Source organism: Martes martes (genome assembly GCF_963455335.1).
Source record: "Martes martes genome assembly, chromosome: 9".
Lineage (NCBI taxonomy): Eukaryota > Metazoa > Chordata > Mammalia > Carnivora > Mustelidae > Martes > Martes martes.
Window position 1 is genome coordinate 103,838,034 of NC_137896.1, and position 21,169 is coordinate 103,859,202.

The 21,169-nt window shown below is 46.2% G+C and overlaps 1 protein-coding gene across 1 annotated transcript in view; it reads right to left on the bottom strand.

The window, feature by feature from the left end:
* LOC308349134 (acyl-coenzyme A oxidase-like protein) overlaps window positions 1-21,169 on the bottom strand; it is a gene marked incomplete at its 3' end in the record, with an annotated part of 107,899 nt that overhangs the window by 36,178 nt on the left and 50,552 nt on the right. Inside the window, exons 5-10 of the mRNA XM_080813659.1 lie at window positions 13,992-14,078; window positions 13,578-13,676; window positions 9,731-9,845; window positions 9,049-9,135; window positions 7,176-7,248; window positions 3,255-3,387 (exon numbers count right to left, since the gene is read on the bottom strand). Coding sequence (XP_080669785.1) covers window positions 3,255-3,387; window positions 7,176-7,248; window positions 9,049-9,135; window positions 9,731-9,845; window positions 13,578-13,676; window positions 13,992-14,078 — 594 coding nt within the window. The remainder of the gene's footprint in view (window positions 1-3,254; window positions 3,388-7,175; window positions 7,249-9,048; window positions 9,136-9,730; window positions 9,846-13,577; window positions 13,677-13,991; window positions 14,079-21,169) is intronic.

Genomic DNA, 21,169 nt, shown 5'->3' on the forward strand with positions numbered 1-21,169 from the left:
AAGTGGCTGGGATGGGGCCAGGAATCTATAACCCTATGCATCTGCTCTGTGCAGGGGTTTTCCAAATGTGGTTCCCAACCAGCAATGTCAACATCAGTGGGGGAACTTGCTAGAAATGCAGCTTCACGGGCCCCGGCCCCACCCAGAGGTGCTCAGAACTCTGGGGGAGGGCCCCCGCTACCATGTAGTACCTACTTTAAAAGACTAGAGAGACTCTTTGGAGAGTGGGGAACCAGCATGTCTTATGCTGAAATATTTACTTCCATGCAAGATCAACCCAAAATGATGGGCTAGAACTCTTTCACATTTCACACTCCCTCTATTTCTGTCTCCGAACTCACCATGACTTTCCCCAGCTTTCTTCCTCCTTCTGAAAAGGCTTCCCAGCCTCCCCACTTCAGCTGCCCAGCTCTCCCGAGGCCCCACCTCCCACCTAAGCCAAATGTCTTGGTTTCCTTTTCCTTTTGTTCCTGCTAATCATTTAATCTGGCACAGCACTTTGGACACAAATTGGAGGAAGGCTATTAAGGCAAGCCTTTAAGAGAAAACCTGAAAGTACTGAGAAACTATGGAAATGAGAGATAACCATGAAAAATAAGACATCTGGGCAAAGTTTAAAAGGCCCGGGCATGCTCAGCCTTGAGCAAATGTCACCATGGGGAGCCACGGTGACAGTTTTCTAATACATAAGGAATGCACATAGGAGAAAAGGATCCATTTTTCCACTCATCAGCGAGAACAGAACAAGCAGGACCGTCTTAGGTTTCAGCCGAGAAAACATCTGTCATGTGTTTGAGCCATAGGAGAGGAGGAGCTGCCAAGAGGACTGGTGAGATCATCCTTGCCCGAGACGCTCGCGATGAGATCACAGTGGCCAGGGTCGCTGTCCATCAGGGCTGAGCGCATCGGCGGTGCCCACACCACATCATGCCGGGGGCTCACAGGCTCCACAAGGGGATCTCCCTGTCACCGGGCAAATGTGCCTCCTGGCCAGGGCAGGTGCTGACTCACAGCCACTCTGTTTGGCTTCAGAGACACAGAAATCCAAAGAAAACTGCATGCTTCTGCAAAACCTTTCAGACCGCCTTGCCACCTGGAGGCCAGGATGGCATGTGTTCCAATAAAAGCCCACTCATTCCTGTCACACAGCTTACTCCTATCTTCCCAGTGACAGCAGAAGTGGCAACGGACATCACATCAGTGACAGCTCTGAGCTACCGAACATTTGCTCTGTGCCAGCGCCACACACACCTTTACTCGCTCCTGCCTCACCATTATCATAAAGTCCATTTTACAGATGAAGAAGCTGAGGTTTAAAGAGGCCTCCTGATTCATCCATGGCCCCACTGCCAGTCATGTACTGGCTGAGATTTGAGCCCTTGGTTCCCTATTCTATGATCAAGACAGGGCCTCTACATTGCCAATATCTGATAGAACAGAGAACGAGGACCTTTTAAAAATCAGCCACAGGGGAGCTTGGGTGGCTCAGTGGGTTAAAGCCTCTGCCTTCGGCTCAGGTCATGATCCCAGGGTCCTGGGATCGAGCCCCACATCGGGCTCTCTGCTGAGCAGGGAGACTGCTTCCCCCTCTCTCTCTGCCTGCCTCTCTACCTACTTGTGATCTCCGTCTGTCAAATAAATAAATAAAATCTTTAAAAATCAGCCACGGTCTTGTCTCTCCCACCCTCCCTGCTCCAGACCTGATGACACTGAAAATCAAGTCTCTTCCAGAAGGCCCTGCCACTTCCCTGGCTCTGCTACCCTGTGCCTGCCCCTCGGGCCTCGGCCACCAGCCCGGATGAGCTAATGGGGCTGCTGGCAGCGTGGACGTCCTTCATACACGGCCGCCCCTTCAGAAACATGAAGCACAGGCTTTCTGCACCGCCTGTACAGGCCAGGGGCCAGCAGGTGCTTTCGTGTTCCTCAAGCACTCTCCTCAGAGGGACCCAAGGCCACTGCCAGCAGAGGGACTCTGGTGCAGAGACTGCCACTGAGGGAACAGATAATCCTGGCTCTGACTTTTGACCCAGCTTCTCTACAATGTAATGCTCAGCTCACCGACTTCTCCCCTTTTGCCTCTTTCTGGAGCCCCGAAATGGCTGAAATGGTTTCTATTACAGACTTAAAGAAGAAGTGTTCTTAGCACTCTGAAGCTGTGCTTCAGCGCACAGCCTTGACTTCAGGCTTCCCTGGGGCCTCCTTCATTTGTCAGACGATTCAGCCAAGGGGACCAACTGGCTGGGCCACTCCTGATGCAGGACTTCAGAACCCAACACCCCTTCAGAACCACAGGAACACAAGCACAGGAAGCAGTGCCTACGGGCGTGAGGTCGCTGGCCGAGCACCGAGCCTGGGTATTTACAGCATCTCAGTTGTTCCTACCAGCAGGAATTCAAAACACAGGGCAGGTCCTATCAGGCCGGCTTCCTGGGAAGTAGGACCAAACCAATGGAAGAGAGTAAAGAAGAATTCTCCTGCCAGTCAGCCGACTGTGTGCTGATGTCAGGCCTCGAGTCAGGCAAATGAAATTTATTCCTTCTTGATGGAAAAGTTGGATTCAAGCCACAATGTATATTCACGGGTTTCCTAATTTTTCTTTCAGCTTCACCAAGCTCCGTGGAGCTCAGAGCAGGTTTTTCCCTCATGCAAAAGGATGGAAAGGGCCCAGAGAACAGGCAATGCTGAGCCTTGAGGAGGAGGAAGAGGAGAAAGAGAAGACCCTTCCAGAACTTGCCTCTACTGGCTGCTCTTTCCAAATTAGTATTTGGGAGGGTGGGAGAGGAGGGGAGGTAGAGATGCCTTCTAGGGGTCTGGCTTCATGGACTCCAACTGTGATGCTGAATGCCATGCCCCAAACAGCCACGTGACCATCAAATTTCCCCAGTGAACTGAGCTGAGACATGCCAGCCTCCCCTCACTTGTCAGCTCTTGGCTGCTTTTCCAGCAGATGCATTTGTTCTGAATGACCCAGGCCCCCCCAAGGGCATCTTTTGTGGCTCTTTTACCACAATGCCTATGTCGTACCCACCATAATCAGCAGCCCATCTGAGATGTAGATGGATAGGATTCCATGATAAGAAGAGTGCAGAAATGTTCTCTGTATACGACCAACTGGCCCTTCTTAGTATCTAACCATTAACCCTAGCCACATTACACCAACTGTGGCTCGGGAAGCTCAGCTCCTAAAATTGTTACCCACCCCCGGAACACGCAGAGAATAAACTGTGACGTAAATTAAAATCAGAGTCAACTACCTTCATGGCACCCAGAGCTTGGAAAGTCACAGCTAATCTCGAAGGGGTCAGCGCTGCCAGCATCGCATTGAATCTTGCACTCTTGTTCTTAATAGGGGAGTGGTACTGCCCGTCTGGAGCCACAGAACCAAACCTATGATAGGAGAGAGGTAGGTGGAAAAGAGGAACAGGGTTAACAAAGAAGAAGTACACGGCACCACTAGAAATGATGTCATATGCACACACAAGGCTTCCGGGTCCAGGAACTATGCTCATGAGACCTCAGAGTCGGAGGCAGGGGAAGAGTCTCCCCAGGAGATTCTGAACAAGACTTGACTCACAGAAAGTAAAAGCAGGTTTCGTGCCAAAAAGAAGCATGGGGACTGCCATCATTAAACCCACACTGGAGCCTGAATGTGAAGACCACCCATCAATCCACTCTTTTGTTGCTGATATATAATTCACATGCCATAAAATCCTCCCCTTTGAAGGTGTGCAATTCAGTGCTTTTTAGGACATTCAGAAACTCATACAACCATTACCACTGTCCAGTTCCAAAACATTTCATCACCCCCCCCAAAAAATCCTCATGCTGTGAGCAGTCACTCCCCATACTCATCATATTCCAGGCCCTGGCAACCATTAAACTACTATCTATCTCACGGAGTTGTCCATTCTGGATGTTTCCCATTGGTGGAATCATACAATATGTGGCTTTTATGTTGCCTTGTTTTACTCAGTTTGTTGTTCTCATGGTCCCTGCATGTTGTGGTGTGTGTCTATACTTCATTCCTGTTTACAGCCCCATGATAAGCCCCCACATGGATACACCATATCTTGTTCCTCCGCTCATCAGTTCATGGATATTTGGGTTGTCTCCCCTTTTATGGCTATTATGAATAATTATGCTATGAACAATTGAACAATTTGAATAATTGTGGACATGTTTTGGTGCAGGCATGTTTTCAATTCTCCTGTGAACGATGTCTTCACCCATACCTAGGAACAGAATGGGCTCATATGAAAAACTTAAACTTTTGGAGAAATGCCAAACTCTTTTCCAAATTGGCAACACCATTTTCATCCCCACCAACAAGGTATAAGGGTTTCAATTTCTCCACATCCTCGCCAACCATTACAGCATGTTTCTTTTTTTATACCCATCTGAGCAGGTGCAAAGTGGTATCTCATTGTGGTTTTGATTGGCATTTCCTGAATGACAATGACGTTGAGCATCTTTTCGTGTGCTCTCTAGCCATTTGCATATCTTCTTCGAAGAAATGTCTATTCAGGCTTTTGCCCATTTTTCAACTGGGTTATTTGTCTTTTAATTGTTGAGCTGTAATGGTTCCTTTTATATTCTGGATGCCATATAGATAGATAGATAGATATAGATATAGATGATATATGTGATTTCCAAATATGTTCTTCCATTCTGTGCACTGTCTTTTCACGTCCTTCATAGTGTCCTTTGAGGTGCAAATTTTTTAAATTTTGATGAAAATTAAAAATTTGTTTAATTTTAATTTCTCTTTTTCTTTGGTTGCTTATGCTTTTGGTGTTTAAATCAAGGTCACAAAGATACACATCTATCTTTTCTTCTAAGAATTTTAAGTTTGGGCCTCTACATTTATATCTGTGATCCATTTTGAGTTAATTTTTGTGTACAGGAGGAGTGAAGAGTCCAACTTCATGCTGTTGCATGTGGGTGTCCAGTTGCCCCAGCACCATTTGTTGAAAGGACTATTCTTTCCCCCCATTAAAATGTCTTATGGTCCTTGTTGAATATTAATTTACCATAAATGTAAGAATTTATTCCTAGACTCTCTGTTCTATTTCATTGCCTATCTATTTATCCTTATGCTAATACCACAGTAAATTTTTTCCTTTTTTTTTTTTTCATTTTTTACTTCCCACCTGCTTTCAGGGGATCCACTATAATATCACACCGTCTCGATTACCATAGATTTGTAATAAATTTTCAGATCAGAAGTGTCAGTCTCCTACTTCTTCAGCAAGATTGTTTTGGCTATTCTGACTCTTGTATTGACACATAAAGTTTAGGAGCAGTTTCTCAGTTTCTGCAAAAAACAAAACAAAAAAACAAAAGGGCAACTGGGATTTTGACAGGGATTGCAATGAATGTAAACATCTACTTCCTGATCCATTTTTTATCAACACCCCAAAATGGGGCTCCTCCTCCAAAATGCCTGTGTTTCCACTGCGGTTCTCTGGCATATTGAAGGCAGTTTAAAGGGCAATAGAATGGTTTAGAATCAAATCCTTCTTATCAAAAAGAAAAATCTATATATTCTCAGATCTTCTACAGACCATGTAGCTCACTGTCACTTTTCTTACTGGCTAGATCTAACTTTCTAATCTCTAGTGCATTGGATGAAGGATGAGCCAATGGATCCAGCTTCTGGCAGACTGGCCAGGCCACTGAGATCTCATGAGGGTGGATGACACATGGGAGCTCTACATCTACAGCTTTCCTTCCCTCTTGCCCATCCCCCAGAGCACAGTGCTGCTGCTTGAGCGACTGGAAAATGTGCTGGCATCTCTGGGGAAGGTTGGTGGCACTCAGACCTGCTGTCATGGGCACTGGTGGCTCCTGAGGGGGCCTCAAGGCTTCCCCACACACCAGGATAACTGCAAAGATGCTTTTGTTGTTTCCATTTTATCTCCTACCAATTCCCCGGGGGCTTGGGCAGGTGGGGGGGGGGGTTACCAGAATTTGGTTCTTTTAAACTTTGTTTCTCACACATTTTTCTTAAACTTTTGGCATCTATGACATTGACCTGCTGGCAAGAGTTTGCAGGCAAAGCAAAGGAATGAGGTGTTATAAAGGAAATTCTAGACTCAAGCTGATTATCCAGACCTTGATTGCTAGCTTTTCCACAGATTGCCATAAGCCGGTAGGTTAGGATTGTTACCGGATACTGGAAATGCTGTTGAGAAAAGTAACCGTGATTGGTGTTTCTTGGCCTCTGCAAAGTGTAATGTGAACTCCTAGAGCTCCACCCCTGAAAATGCACCAGAAGAAGCAGCCTTCACCTCATCGTTTAACCCACCCTGATGCCAGTGGGATGCTGGGAAATGACACTGAGCATCTCTGACATTACCCATCCCTCCAAGCAGCACTGGTTATAACAGCCTCCTGGGCTGAATGGTGGTACCTTACCTCCTGCCACCCCCGAAGGAGGCAATAACATTACCCAGTGTGTAATAGCAACAACAGCAACAAATTTTAAGGAAACAACCTAAATTGCCCAACAGTAAGGACAGATTACATAAACTGTAGATCACTTATTTAATGGTCTATTACAATAATATTGAAAATGATAACGTACATATGTATTTCCTGTTGCATAAAAACATTTGACATAATGTTAAGCAGAAATTACAAGTTATAAAAGATAGAATTTGTGGGGCGCCTGGGTGGCTCAGTCGGTTAAGCCTCTGCCTTCAGCTCAAGTCATGATCCCAGGTCCTGGGATAGAGCCCCACATGAGGCTCTCTGCTCAGCAGGGAGCCTGCTTCCCCCCTCCCCCTGCTTCTCTGCCCACTTGTGATCTCTCTCTCTCTCTGTCGAATAAATAAATAAAATCTTAAAAAAAAAATAGAATTTGTGAGTGGATCTCATTCAGTAAAAATCAAACATCCCTCTCTCTATGGATACACCAGCATGGAAAGAAGTCTAGAGAGTTATACATTAAGGTGTGCATAACAATCACTGTGTCTGGGGAATAGCATTTTGGATGACTTCAATTTTTTTCTGTTTTCTTATCTACATTTTCCAATGGAAGATCAATAAACTTGTAGGAGTGGCTGGCAGACAGCCTGGACGTGCAGCCCATGAGACCCAGGCGCCAGGCCCAGCTTGGGAGAGCAATGACATCATACACACAGCCAATCTGAGTTAAAGTGAAAAGTACTCACTTATCCAGCAGGTTCTCCCTTGGTATCCGAACCTTTTGAAATATTAAAATCCCATTATCCACACCATGCAGACCTAGAAAGAGCAGAAAACAGCTGCAGGGGGCAAATCCATGCCAGCCTCAGACCTACCATTCCTGCTATTTCCCAGGCCTGTCTCTGCTAAAATCCCGCACCCTTTCTTTTTCTCCCAGGATGCCTGATGCTGTTCTAGTTGGGGTGGGGGTGGGGACGCTGTCTGTTTGTTTTCTTGAAGAGCTGTGCCTTCTGTGCTTCTGGGCTCATGTGGAGGGTCTGGGTACTATGACTTGGGGAGGAGGAGCTCCAGGCATCAGAAGGAAATGTCAGTTTTGCTCTGAGTTTGCTCTGAGAAGGCAGGAAAGCAAGAAGTCTCATTTCTCCTCCCTCCCAGCACTTCCGTCCCAGAACAAGGGGTAAGTTCAGATGCCTAAAAAGACAAGAGAAAATGGCCATGAGGACAGCTGTGAGTGACTGGGGTGACCCAACTTTCAGAAGCTTCCTGAAAGCCGCCGGTCCTGTTTCCTAATGACACCTGTCAGAGTCTGGGGTCTACTTTTTGTTTATCACACACTTAGGAAGATTTCATCTGCGGGGGAAAAAAAAATCTTTAGTAAACGTCTTTATTTAGAACATCATCCCTTGACAAGGACACAGTTGCATTTAGGAGCCTACAAGGAAACCAAAGCAGACTTTTTGAAGTTGCCAGTGTTTTAAATGTCTGGCACCACTTCACAAGAGCTCAGCCCTCTGCTCTCAGCAACATTGGACTTGAGAGGTGACTTCAAGGGACAAGGCCAGTGAGGGCCTCTGTCACCCCTGAGAGGTACAGTCAGAGCACTCACAACCCTACCTGTAGCCCATTCCTGCAGCCATGGCAGTGGTCAGTAAACACTGAGGGCCAAGACAAGACTATCCCCTCCACCGAAGAATCATCTTCTTCCCCCTTTTCTCTTTTTGTTTATTTTTCCTTCTCTTCCCACCTGTTTCTTTGGCTTGGTTTGGCCTTGGTTGTGGACAACCAGTGGGGCCCACAGGCATGGCCTGCTCTCAGTAATTGCTGGTTGAATTACACCCCCTCCCAACCCCACCCCCAAAATTCACACATTCGAATTCTAACCCCCAGTACCTATGAATGTGACCTTATTTGTAGACATGGTCTTTGCAGAGATAATCAAGTTAAAAGAGGTCATTAGGGTGGCCCTAATCCAAGGGACTGGACTATAGAAAGGGGAAATTTGGACACAGACATCACACGAGGAGAGAGAACGCCAAGAGAGCAGGAAGACACCAGCTAGAAGCCAAGGAGAGAGGCGTGGCACAGATTCTCCCTCACAACCCTCAGAAGGAACCAATCCTGCCAGCGCCTTGATCTTGAACTTGTAACCTCCAGCACTATGAGCCAATACATTTCTGTTGTTTGAGCCGCTCAGCCTGGGATATGACAGCAAACTCGTCCCGTGAGTCAGTCCTCGGGATTCATCAAGGGCCTCCGAGGCACCAACACCAGGCTGAGGCTCAGAGGCAGGAAGAAGAGAGAGCCTCGACTGGCCCTCTGAGAGCCCACAAGTCCAAGAAGAGGAAAAGAGGCAAAATTACGCAGGGCAAAGCTGCCTCACGACTGGAAAATACAAGAGGCTGGGAGAAAACAAGATGAATGCATATTCATAAACGGCAATCTTCAACATTCCCCAACAGTTGTGATATTAAAGACTTTCATCAGGCTTCAAAATCGAAGAGTCTTCTCTGCCTTTTCTGTTTTGCTATTTTGGTGAGTTAGGATCGACCCTCCTTGGGTAGGGCAGGAGTGTGCAGGAAGTGCAAATGAGGGGAGAAGAGGTGTCACTTGGGGACTCACCTTCCTTGTACATCATATCAATAGCTGTCACTCCGGGGTACAAGCTTCCATTCTCATCACGGACAGGAACAATGAAACAGTGGGGCCCTGAGAAAGCAGAGAGACAGTTGCTAAACTCTCTTTTCCAAAGCTACGATTAAAGCTTTATTCATTTCCTGGAACAACCTATAAATTGTGTTGATCCTGAAATTCAGTCAGTTCTAGGACCGTGCCCTGCATATGGTAGTGTATACAGTAGACCCCCTTGTCCACAGGGGATATGTTCCAAGACCCCAGTGAAGGTCTGAAACCGTAGAAAATACCAAATCCTATGTATGCCAAGTGTTTTCCTGCCTACGTGATGAGATGAAGTGAGGGAATGACGTAGGCCCTGTGACAGAGTGTGACACTACTATGGACCCTCTGACCTCAGAAGGAAGGTCATCTGCTTCCAAACTGCAGCTAACAGCAGGTAACAGTAATCGGGGAAGGCAAAACTGCACGTAAGGGTGGGGGAGGGGAACTACTGTAATGTCAAAATGTAAGAATAAATTCAGTCACCGTGTATATTTAAGAAATAAAGTTGGTACCGAGTTTATACAAGACAAAACCAGTGCTGTGAAGTACACTTTCAAGGTAAAGTACTTGCTGGAAAGTAGTAAGGGTAAAGAGAATTATTCTAGCTTTCTTCTCCAGCACAAACCTTGCGATCTTCCATTTATGATGAGCTGAGCAAAGACAGCGGCATAATTCCCATACATCGCATTTCCAATGTACATCTTCTCAGCATTTTCACATGGCGTGTCAATCACAAACTCCTACATAGAAAAAGAGCGACAGAGTTTTCCTTTCCTAGGCTCATCTCAACTCCTTGGCTCAGTGCAATGATTACTGTGAAATAGATCCACATCCTCTAGCAGGACACCCTCAGGTGATTGATTTCACAGCAGAAGAGAAGACAAAACCCCCAAGTCCCTGGTGATATATACTCAGCTCTCCCAAACACCCCACTGGCAAGGTTCACAAGACAGGATGGCACGTCTAATGATCTGGGGCCCCTAGGTGGATGAGTCCACGTCTGCATGTTTTATCTTGTCTGCTGGGCATTGCATCTTGTGGACAAATCACTTGGTTCCTCATGTCCTCCACTCTTGCCCTGGCCTTGAAAATCTCTACCTTATTGATAGGATTTTGTTGTTTAAACAGCATCTAATTGAAGGCCAAAACCGTATGCTAGAAATGCAAGCAAGATTAGTAGGCAAACATGACCTAGACCCACCATTGCTTAGAATCTTAGCCCACACAATCCTGATTTTTATAAAAGGGGGAAAAAAACCTCATTTGAGCCTTTGGATGATTGTTTCAGATCCTGCCTCTCCAATTTCTTGATCAATGGATATAATAATTAAAAGTTCCCCCAAAATGCATAAACCCTTAAATTGAAGCATTTGTAGATAATTATCTATCTTATAAGGGAAAGAATCTTTGAATATGCCACCCAGTTTGTCTCCATCATATGACCAAAGATTCTTCCAGCTCCAAACAGTCTGAAATTAACATTGTTCAAGAAAACGATGCAGGGTTTTTATTTTCAGGCTCTGCTCAACCTGGGTCTTCTCTCTCCTCCTCTTGGGAAGCCAGGGCAATATCACAATGGAAATGCCCCCGCTTCACTTCTGATTCTGCTCGCCACCTGGGTTACCCAGGAACCTCTCATCAAGGAGGCACTGACGGTAACGGGCAGCTCTGAATACAGGGTCTCTGGGGCAGGTCAGGGAATCCAGGGGAAATGGCAAAAGAGCAGAACTGCACATCTAATTGGAGCTGACAATATCGAAAAGGTGGCTGAACTAAAGCAACAAGCGATTGATCATGTAAAGATTATCTCGGAGTCCAGATTTTAAAGTCTATAGACTACCCTCGCCTGCTGGCCAAGACATACATTCTCGAAGCCCAAGAAAACATTCTCTGACATGTGTTTGCACAAGGAAACTTCTAGCATGTGCAAGTGCTTTTCAGAAACATAAATGGACAAGCTGAATCCTTTTAAGGGAAGTCTCTGGAGACTGCCCTGGTCTTATCAGGCGAGCCAGGATTTCTCAAAGAAAGGAACTATTTGAGGCTGAGTGCAGTAACAACCACAACAACAAAAAGAAATCCGTGTGGTGAAGGGACACTTACCCCTCAAGGGTAGGAAGGGAAGTAGCAGAGTAACAGTGACCTGGCAGCAAAGATCTGACGGGGTGGGGAAGAGAAGGGAGGCCATCCATCCCCGTAAACATCTGATACACTCTGGGAAAGGAGGTTTGTCACTTCTGGCAAAAACATTGATTTGGGAAAGTCTGCACAAGCCAAAATGCTGGCATTAAAGCTAGGATCTAAATAATGCACACCATGTGTGTCGGTTCCTACCATAATTAGTTGTTGAAGGCCAACAAAATGGTCAGTACTGTAAACACTAAAAAAAAAAAAAAAAAGAAGAAGAAGAAGAAAGAAAGAAAAGAAGAAAAAAAAGGCTTTGCCCAAAAAGCTCGTAGCTGCATTTATTTTTGTTATTTAGCATAAAATATAAAACTAAATTCTCTCTTACCTCTTAATTACCCCACCACTACCCGAGCCTCTGTCCAAAAATAAAAATAAAACAGCCAACCCACAGAAATGAATAACCAGCAAATGTAAGTGATTGAAAGAGTCCTTGAGGGAGAGAGGGCTCATTGGATGTGCTCTCACGTTTTAAAAGGGAAATGAAGGGGGAAACACGGAAAGCAATGAAGGAGAAATCCATTCCCTGCTATGTCAATCCTCAGTGGCCCGAGTTTATGATGGGCTTATTCTCTCTCTCACTCCCACCGGAGTGTTCACCAGAGTCTCCTCATCATTACAATTTCAACTCTGCAACTCCCCTGCAGAAGGCGGCAGCTGCCAAAGCACACCAGGTAGCTAAATCATTTATGCTGTTTGGGGAAAATGGGACCCACCCTGGGAAATGATTTTGGTGGGAAAAAATAATGACTGTAAGAAGAAACAAATAAGTAAGAATTCTGGGTGGGGATTCTTTTTTCCTCTCTAATGACAGCAAGGTGACCTCAGGACTGTGGTTTAGGGAAAGAAAAAACTGATCAACCAAAAACTGAAAAGGTGTTTGGTTAGCACGCCACCCCTGTCTGGAAAGCTAAGCTGTGAGGGGCAGCCCCACCTGAGGCAGACTCGCTCATTAATTGCAGATTCATTCATAGTTTCCTAACCTCTGTGAGCCTCAGTTTCTCCACCTATCAAATAGGGACAATAATATCTTCCTAGAAAACTATAGGGTCTTTAATACAATGTCACATGTAGAGTGCTCAGCCTAACGTCTAGCACACATGGGCTAGATTACAAGAAGTGGCTTACCGTCATGTTGTGGGATGTTATTGCAAGGGAATACAGTGAAGTATACAGAAGGTGTTCAACACATGTAAAGCATTCAATACATGTCAGTCCTTACTCTTGCTAGGACCTTGGACATCACTGACTATCGTAGAGAACTAGCATCAGGGCAGGAGGACAGGATGAACATATTCCAATAGAACCTTGGCTTGAATCCGTCATTCTAACCCCTGATCGCCTCTAACTAGCGTTTGTGGGTTGGGAAAACCCACTAGCAAAAATGCAGATTCTAAAGGACAAACTCAGCAAAAACAAAGGACAGCTAGACTGAGTAGCCGCACCTACACCCACGCCCCATGCCTGTACACATGTATTTTTACCCCCATGTGTCTAGAAAGAACTTCAGAATTTACGTATTCCTTCGCAGTTCTTAGGAAAACCCAATATCAAGCAAGAAACTATGAAGGAGAGTGAAATAAGCAAAGAGTTTCTTATTCGGAGGGAGTAGGAGCTAAAGAAATGGAGACTTCTTTAGATAGAGCAGGGTTTTAACCCTGCAGGGTATGACGCATTTATGGAGAGGGTCAGTTTAGAGTCTTGACGAACTGGTTTTTATTTATGAGGACAGAAGGGAAACTAACGAAGTTTCCCAAGTATACTAAAGATCATAGAAGCAAGATTGTTTTGTGAAATTCTATTTGGGAGGCCATGGGAGTTTTCGTATAAGTCACAGTTAAAAACACTGCTTCGTGCCAGTAACGAGGGCTTGGTTCCTGTTAAGGAGACATCAGCACACACAGCGCCCTCCTGCCACACGGTGCAAAGGGGAGTGCAAACAAAACATCTCTTCCAGCCATTTACCTGCGGCAGTTGGGAAGGATGACAAAATGGCACCTGTACTGTTCTCATAGGGGTGTCACCAGACATCCAATTAACAAGAACACATAAAGTGTGTGAAGCAGTGCCTGCACATGGTAGGTGCTGAGAAAGTGTTGGCTTATATGAGACACATGAAGGCTGAGCATGTGTCCCCCTCCACTAAAGCACTTAGGCAATTGTTTGAAATCTGAGCTTCTCTGGCCAGAGAGCGCACATGGAAGATGTGAGGCTGACCTCAGGAAGAAGGAGAGTCTGAACAGGTTTCCCGCCACCCCAAACTGCAGGACGAGGGGCAGAATCCTCACCTGCGCCGAGAGGTCAAAGGTGGCTTCAGTCTGGATCCCTCTCACGTTGCTCCCATGGCCCCTCTCGGTCATTGCAAACATCCCAGTGTATTTCTGCTCCTGGAGTTTACCAGATATTAGAAGGGAATTAGCTAGTCTGATGCTCGCTCCAACTGCAGACCTCTGATCATCAAGGATGTGGGTGAGAGAAGGAGCGTAAGTTGGAGATATTTACAAGCATTGAGCCTGGGGGCAGCTACTGTGACAACAACATGACAGTTCTTTTAAAAAACAATCTGGAAACTCTCATTCAGAACAAGATTCTCGCTGATGTTAATTCTCTGGTTTACTTTCTTTCTCTGCAAACATGCGCTCACGCACACATCTAGTTACTATGAATTTTTAAGGCTCTCTGTGGAAGAAAACACGCCATACCTGGAGGGGCTGAAGCCACTTAGTGACATGTCCTGGGCTTCCAAGGTTCCTGACTGCACCACCAAACAGCCAATAAATTATTCCACACTGAAAGCAAGGACAACATAGACCGTTGTTAGAGAGAGTCAACAATTGAATGATGAATAAAGCCCTGGCCAAACTCCATTCAAGGAGCATGTGTTCAGCTCGTCCAGCTTTACAAAAGCCCCACAAGTGGTCCAGTTTCATTCTTTTGCATGTGACTGTCTAGTTTTCCCAACACCATTTGCTGAAGAGACTGTCTTTTTTCCACTGGATATTCATTCCTCCTTTGTCAAAGATGAACTGACCACCTAATTGTGGGTTTACTTCTGGATTTTCTGTTCTAGTCCACTGCTCCACATCTCTATTTTTATGCCAGTACCATACAGTTTTAATTCCTACTGCTTTGTAATATGACTCGAAATCTGGAATCGTGATACCTCCAGTTTTGTTTTTCTCTCAAATGACACTTCGGAACGTTCAGTCTGCCTTATCTGCTCAGGGGCTAGCTTAGTGCCTGGTGTGTAGAAGATGTGTAACGAAGTATTTATGCACTGATCCCAGATACTAGCCCAGACTGCAGAGGTGAGCCCTACCATGAGAAACTGCCAGCAAGCAGGAAAGCTGATGGAAAATGGAATGCAAATCCAATAACGAGCAAGCACTCAGCCCGCGATGAGACAGCCTGGGCTCCAAGCCCAGCTCAGCTACCCACTGGCTGGGAGACCTTGGACAAATGGCAATCCTCAGTCTCCACATCTGACAAATGCAGTGAGTGATGAGTGCTCCCACTTACTGAGCACTTACTCTTCTAAGCATTGAGCTTCATACACACAAGCCCACTGATTCTCACAACCACCCCGGGAAAAACACGTCATCACCCCCACTTGACAGACAGGGACACTGAGGTTCAGTGAGAGGAGTGACCTGCCGAAGGCTGCGCTCCGAGATGGTGAGCAGGGCTGGGGTCCAAAGCCAAGCTGCTTAATGCCTAATAGCACTTCATAAGGTTGCAGCGAGAATTCAGTGACGGTCAACTGCCAAGGACTCTGGTCTTTTATAAACCCTGGAAAAGTGTTGCTGGCAAGGAGGAAGTGGAGGAGGAGAAGGATGAGGAGGAAGATGAGAAGGAAGGGTAGCTGGAGCAGAGCCATTTGAAGGGAGTGGAGGACTGATGACAAAGACAGAAGAGTTCAAGTGTATAGACACTGGCTGTGTTTGCAGGCTAACATGCCTTCCTCTGTCCCAGCCACCCAGGGCCGGCTTTCCTCTGGGGAGTCTTCCTCTCCCACAGTCAGTCCAAGTGGTCTGTGGCTGATGTTGACCTCACTCTCAGCTTTAGGATGAGCCTAGGACCCAGGACAGGTCAATCTGCAATAACATCTATAATATCCTGGCCATAGGGGATGGATGGCATCAGCATAGACCCATGGTCTGGGTGGGTCCAACCTCAGCATCCTCTGGGACACATGGGTGAGCTAGTAGGCAAAAGATGCTCTCTTTTTCTCATTGCAGTGGAATCTGGAAGCATGCAGGCCTAGAGCTGCTGGCTGCTCTTGCCATCACGAGAGCTGGTATAGGAAACCAACACATGAGGTCAAGGTGGGGAGAAGGAGACAAAGCAGACACATGGGACAGACCAGGTCCCCACATCCACACCTGTTGTACTCTGGACTCTTCATTTATAACAGCCTATAGGTACACTTTTTCCCTGGGGTCATCACAGTTGAATGAGTTTGAGTAGACACAGTAACCCCAAGGAAGACCTTGTAGGAAGGGAAATGGCAGGAATGGAATCTTAGGATCTCCCATCCAAGACTGTCACCAGCCTCTGGCAAGAACTAGTCCCACACTCCCCGTATGTGATCGGCTTGACCCTAACCATCTGAAAGGGCACTTTACCAACTTCAACAACTCTGACATCGTGACAGACAAATTTCATTGATCACCTCTGACATATGAAGTGCTTTCATTTGGAGACTCATAAAGAATCCTCGGAATCCTCATGAACCTGCCGATCACATTGCTAATTCCAGCCCGGGAAGATGCAGTCAATCCAAATAGTGGGGATTTTTCCCCCCATAAATCATCTTGGAAATCAAGTTTTAAAAAAGCCTTTTTCTAGGGCACCTGGGTGGCTCAGTGGGTTAAAGCCTCTGCCTTCGGCTCGGGTCATGATCCCAGGGTCCTGGGATCGAGCCCCGCATCGGGCTCTCTGCTCGGCAGGGGGCCTGCTTCCCCCCTCTCTCTCTGCCTGCCTCTCTGCCTACTTGTGATCTCTCTCTGTCAGATAAATAAATAAAAAATCTTTAAAAAAAAAAAAAAAAAAAAAAAAAGCCTTTTTCTAAAACTAAAACAGGTTGAATTCTCCACCCCCAAATCTCTCTAGCTGTGACTAATGCATTCTTTACAAATACATTCCTTTCCTAGATTTTAAATCCATTCCTCCTCATTAGAGAGGGGAGTGGGGAGAATATTTTATCCACATTTTGAAAACTCCCGTTCATTAAGTGTCACCAGTAGAAGCACTGGGCGGGTGAATGAAACTTGTTGGTTTGCAGAAACCACAGCAGTTAACAGACGTGGTGTCTGTGTGACCCGCCCCCCCCCCCCCAATCCACAGAGCCACTTAAAATGTGAGGATTTTCCCCCAAGTGCTGGGCAGTGTGTTGCCAAAGGCACATTCTCTGAAAGGCAGATAATCGGACCCAATGGGGCTGATGCAGGGGGAGCAACTGAAACTTCCAAGCAGATGACTCTCTGGCCTGATACAAGCTTTCAGCACATGCGTCCTGTGAGGAGGATGGACCCCAGCCCAGCCAGCAGAAAGGAGATGCCCCCTGAGCAACCACTGAGGTAAGTCAGTGAGCAGTGGTCCGATCGGGGTGGTGAGAAGCAGGGGCGTTCAAGGTAGATTCTGGAGACAGAGCCGATGGGTTGGATTTGGAAGAAGAAAGCAAGGGAGGACTCTAGGTGCCACCTGAGTTTGGGCCTGAACCTCCAAATGGATGAAGGCCCATTAACTATTTAGTGGGGGCTAGGTGGGGGGTTGATTGCCAGAGGAGCCGGCGGGGGGTGGAATGAATTCCCTGACAGGGAGGCAGAAACTGAACGAAGAAGGGCACTAACCCATCACAAGGGAGCAGAGCAAAGTGTCCTCCTCAGAGAGCACTGTGTCCATTGCTGCCTTCGCTGCCCAGTGGGCATCCTGGCCTCTAGTCCACCTCAGCAGACAGGACCCAGAGAAGTCTATTTGTTCTGAGCAAAACCAAAGAAAGCAGTGGCAAGGAAATTAGACAAAGGGAAGGACACAACAAAATCTCTAAATCTATGTGCACCTTGCATTGTTTGTTTGGGAAAGCTCCTTCTCTCCTTTCTCACTCAGCTGGAGGACAGGAAGGACAGCTACCTCATGTACATGAGGTCATGAGCACAACATGCTCAATGACAGCTGGCAGTAGCCTCTGGAGGCCACAGTCAGAGCTACCTGGGGACTGGGAACTGCTGTCAGGACAGGCTGAAAATGTTCAAGGATGGTGCCTCTTAACTTCCAAATGGTGACTAGCAAGAAAGATGTCCCATCATGGCAGGGAAAGAAAGGGGGCTGGAGCTGGAACACAGGTCAATTTCACCTCAATCCACTGACTGAGCCACTACCTAGGAGACTGCCAGGAAAGGGTCTGGGCCACATCTTAGGGGGTACCATCCCAGCCACTTACCAAGTTCCTGCTACATGCTAGCCATAACATGCAGCTGCTCATAGGCATCATCAATTTAAATCTGACCATAGCCCATGAATGGACATTAGCAGCACCATCTTCACAGAAGAGAAAACAAAGGTCACCCATTATGAGCTTAGATGTAAAAGGAATGTGCATGAACTTTGACTGTGAAGTCCTAGAGACAGGACGTAAACCCACATCATTCGGACTGTCTCCATGACACCATGTACCAGGCAGGTCTGTCATGCATGCCAGGAAGTCTGCCATGGCTGTGATGGGCCAGGCCCTTCCTACTCCATAGTCTAACAGTGGGTCCCCTGAAGAATCTTCAAGTGCATTCAGACTCTTTTCTCTTTTCATTCCAAGAGCAAATGGAACACACTGAGGCACTGCTGGTTTCTGAGACAATGGTGGCCCCAGAAAGGATAGTGCTATGGACTGCATTGGGTTCCCCCCAAAAATGCATATGCTGAAGCCTTAACCCTCAGTGTGTTGGTGTTAGGATATGGGGTCTTTGGGAACTAATTAAATTTAAATGAGGTCAGGCGTGGAACATTCATGATGGGATTAGTGCCCTTATAAGAGATACCAGAGAGTGCCCCCCCTTTTCTGTCTGTCTCTCTCTGCCCAGTCCCAGTGTGGGGACACAGCAAGAAGGCAACCATCTACAGGAAGAGAGTCCTCACCAGGAATTCCATCAGCTGGACCTTGATCTCACCAGCCTCCAGAACTGTGAGAAAATGAATTTCTGTTATTTAAGCCATGTGAACTATAGTATTTTATCATGGCAGCAAGTAAACTAAGACAGATAATAGGGTGGTTCAGATAGAGAAAAAGGGGAACAGTCATGGGGAAGAAGAAAAGGAAGCACGTCACATTTCTTTGGGTCCTAGAGTCCTTCCAGAATGCATCAGCGTGTCTGGTAGAAGACCTCGGGTAGGCTTCCAAGCTAAAGCAGGGATTCAAAGCCCTTAGTAAAGGAAGCCTTTCCCTGGCACCTCTCACTTTCCCACCCCACCCCCCACCCCCAACCTCATCGTGAGTCATTCTCAGAGCCAGATCCTGGTCCTGACACCACTTGGCTGTGTTAGTCCAACTATGTTTGTCTAAAGCGCTCAGGGACACCCAGAGCTTTTGAAGAACACAGATGTGGAGGGAAAGAGCAAAGGAGCCCAGGACTGTGGGGCACAGATGACTTAGACAAACTGCCGATACTTCCTCACGTGCAGGTATAAAAGGAAAGCTCCTGTGCAGGTGTAAAAGGAAAGTAGGTAGAGGCGACCAGAACCCTGTGGGCTGGCAGTGAGGTCTGGGGATGCCCTGACCAACCCGGGGCTCACAGGAACTGTTCTGATCACACCACATCTCCTTCCACTGCCCACAGAAAGACAGACATGGCCCCTCTGGGCTGGACTCAGGAGGACCATCCACACATTCCTCTAACTGTCTGGGCTATTCAAGCACAAGATAAACAAGTCCTCTGCAATGAATGATGTGTGGGAAAGCAAACAGCATTCATGATAACTTGTGTTAAATTTTTTTGAAAATTTTTTTTTATTGCGGAACAATACGTTTAACATAAAGTTTGCATTTTAGCCATTATTAAGTACAATTCAATGGTATGAATGAGATTCATACTATTGTGCAACCATCACCACTATCTATCTCCAAAACCTTTCATCACCCCTAAAGAGGAACTCTGTGCCCTGCCCCCCCCCATCCTCCTGCTCCTCCAGCCTCTTGCAACCCATCATCTGCTTTCTGTCTCTTTGAATTTGCCTCTTCGGGAAATTTCATGAAAGTGGAATCATACAATATCTGTCCTGTTGTGTCTGGCTTATTTCATTTAGTGTCATGCTTTCAAAGTTCATCCATGTTGTAACATGTATCAAAACATCATTCCTGGGGCGCGTGGGTGGCTCAATGGGTTAAGCCTCTGCCTTTGGCTTGGGCCCTGGTCTCAGGGTCCTGGGATCGAGCCCCACATCGGGCTCTCTGCCCAGCGGGGAGCCTGCTTCCCCCTCTCTCTCTGCCTGCTTCTCTGCCTACTTGTGATCTCTCTCTTAAAAAAAAAAAAAATCATTCCTTTTGATGGCTGGATGATACTCCATCATATGTATACGTATTTTGTTTAACCATTCATCTGTTGACACACACTTGGTTTGTTTCCACCCTTTAGCTATTGTGAATAATGATGCAATGAACAGTGGCACACAAGTATCTGTTTGAGTCCCTGTTTTCCATTTTGGGGGGAATGTACCTAGGAATGGATTTCCTGAGTCATACGGTAATTCTACATTTAACCTTTATAGTAAGGCCTGTTTAGACTCTATGTATTCATTTAATTCTCCTGTATTGATACTATACAAGAGGTTGATAGTCTTCAAGAGGTTTGCCCTCTAGTGGTGCTAAGAGACACAGAGCAATTAGACACATGAATAAATTCAAAAGATCAAAGTAGGTACATACTTGTGACAGACAACTGAAAGGTACAAAGACAAATGACAAGTGGATAGGATTTCAACTGCAGGCTTGAGGGAGGCCTCCCTGTGGGGAGGACACTTGGGCTGGGACTTGAAGAATGAGCAGGTGTCAGGCAGGTGAAGGAGGGGGGAAATATCCATTCCAGGGTGATGGCAAGAGTGGCCCAAAGGTGGATGAGAAGAATGAAAGAAGGCCAGTATGTCAGGTCTCCTAGGGAGGAGGACAAAGTGAGACAGAAGGTATCTGGGGAAGTGAGTAGGGCCAAACCACACGAGAACACATGGGCCATATAAAAAAATAGGAGGGCTTCTCTAAAGCATAAAGAGAAGTTTTAAGCAGAAGAGTGATATGATCAGAGAAGCAATTTTAAAGACCTTACTTCTTTCCTTGTTTTTTAAAAAAGATTTATTTATTTGAGAGAGAGAACATGGAGCAGGGGGAGAGGGAAAGGGAGAGAGAGAATCTCCAGCAGACCCCTGCTGAGCACAGAGCCTGAGGCAGGGCTCGATCCCATGACCCTGAGCTTGACAATCTGAACCAAAATCAAGAGTCAGACTTGAGACTGAACCACCCAGGTGCCCCAAGACCTATTTCTTTATATCTATTCATATCTTCTTCTAGGATACTCAGGAGCAAAACTTTTTTGAGAGCTTTTATGTCAGACACAAATAATGAATCATGGAACACTACATCAAAAACTAATGATGTCCTGTATGGTGACTAATATAACATAATTTTTTAAAAAAATCCTTTTATTTTGGAAAATTTCAACCAAAATACAAGAATATAATGAACTCAACACTGACCAGCTCATGGTCCATTTTGCTTTTTCCCCCAATCCACTTTCCCATTCTAAACCCCAAGTTCATCCTAGACATCCTGTCATTTCATCCCTAAATATGTCCCATACACCCATAAAAGATAATGAGTCTTTCTAAAAATGTAACCCTA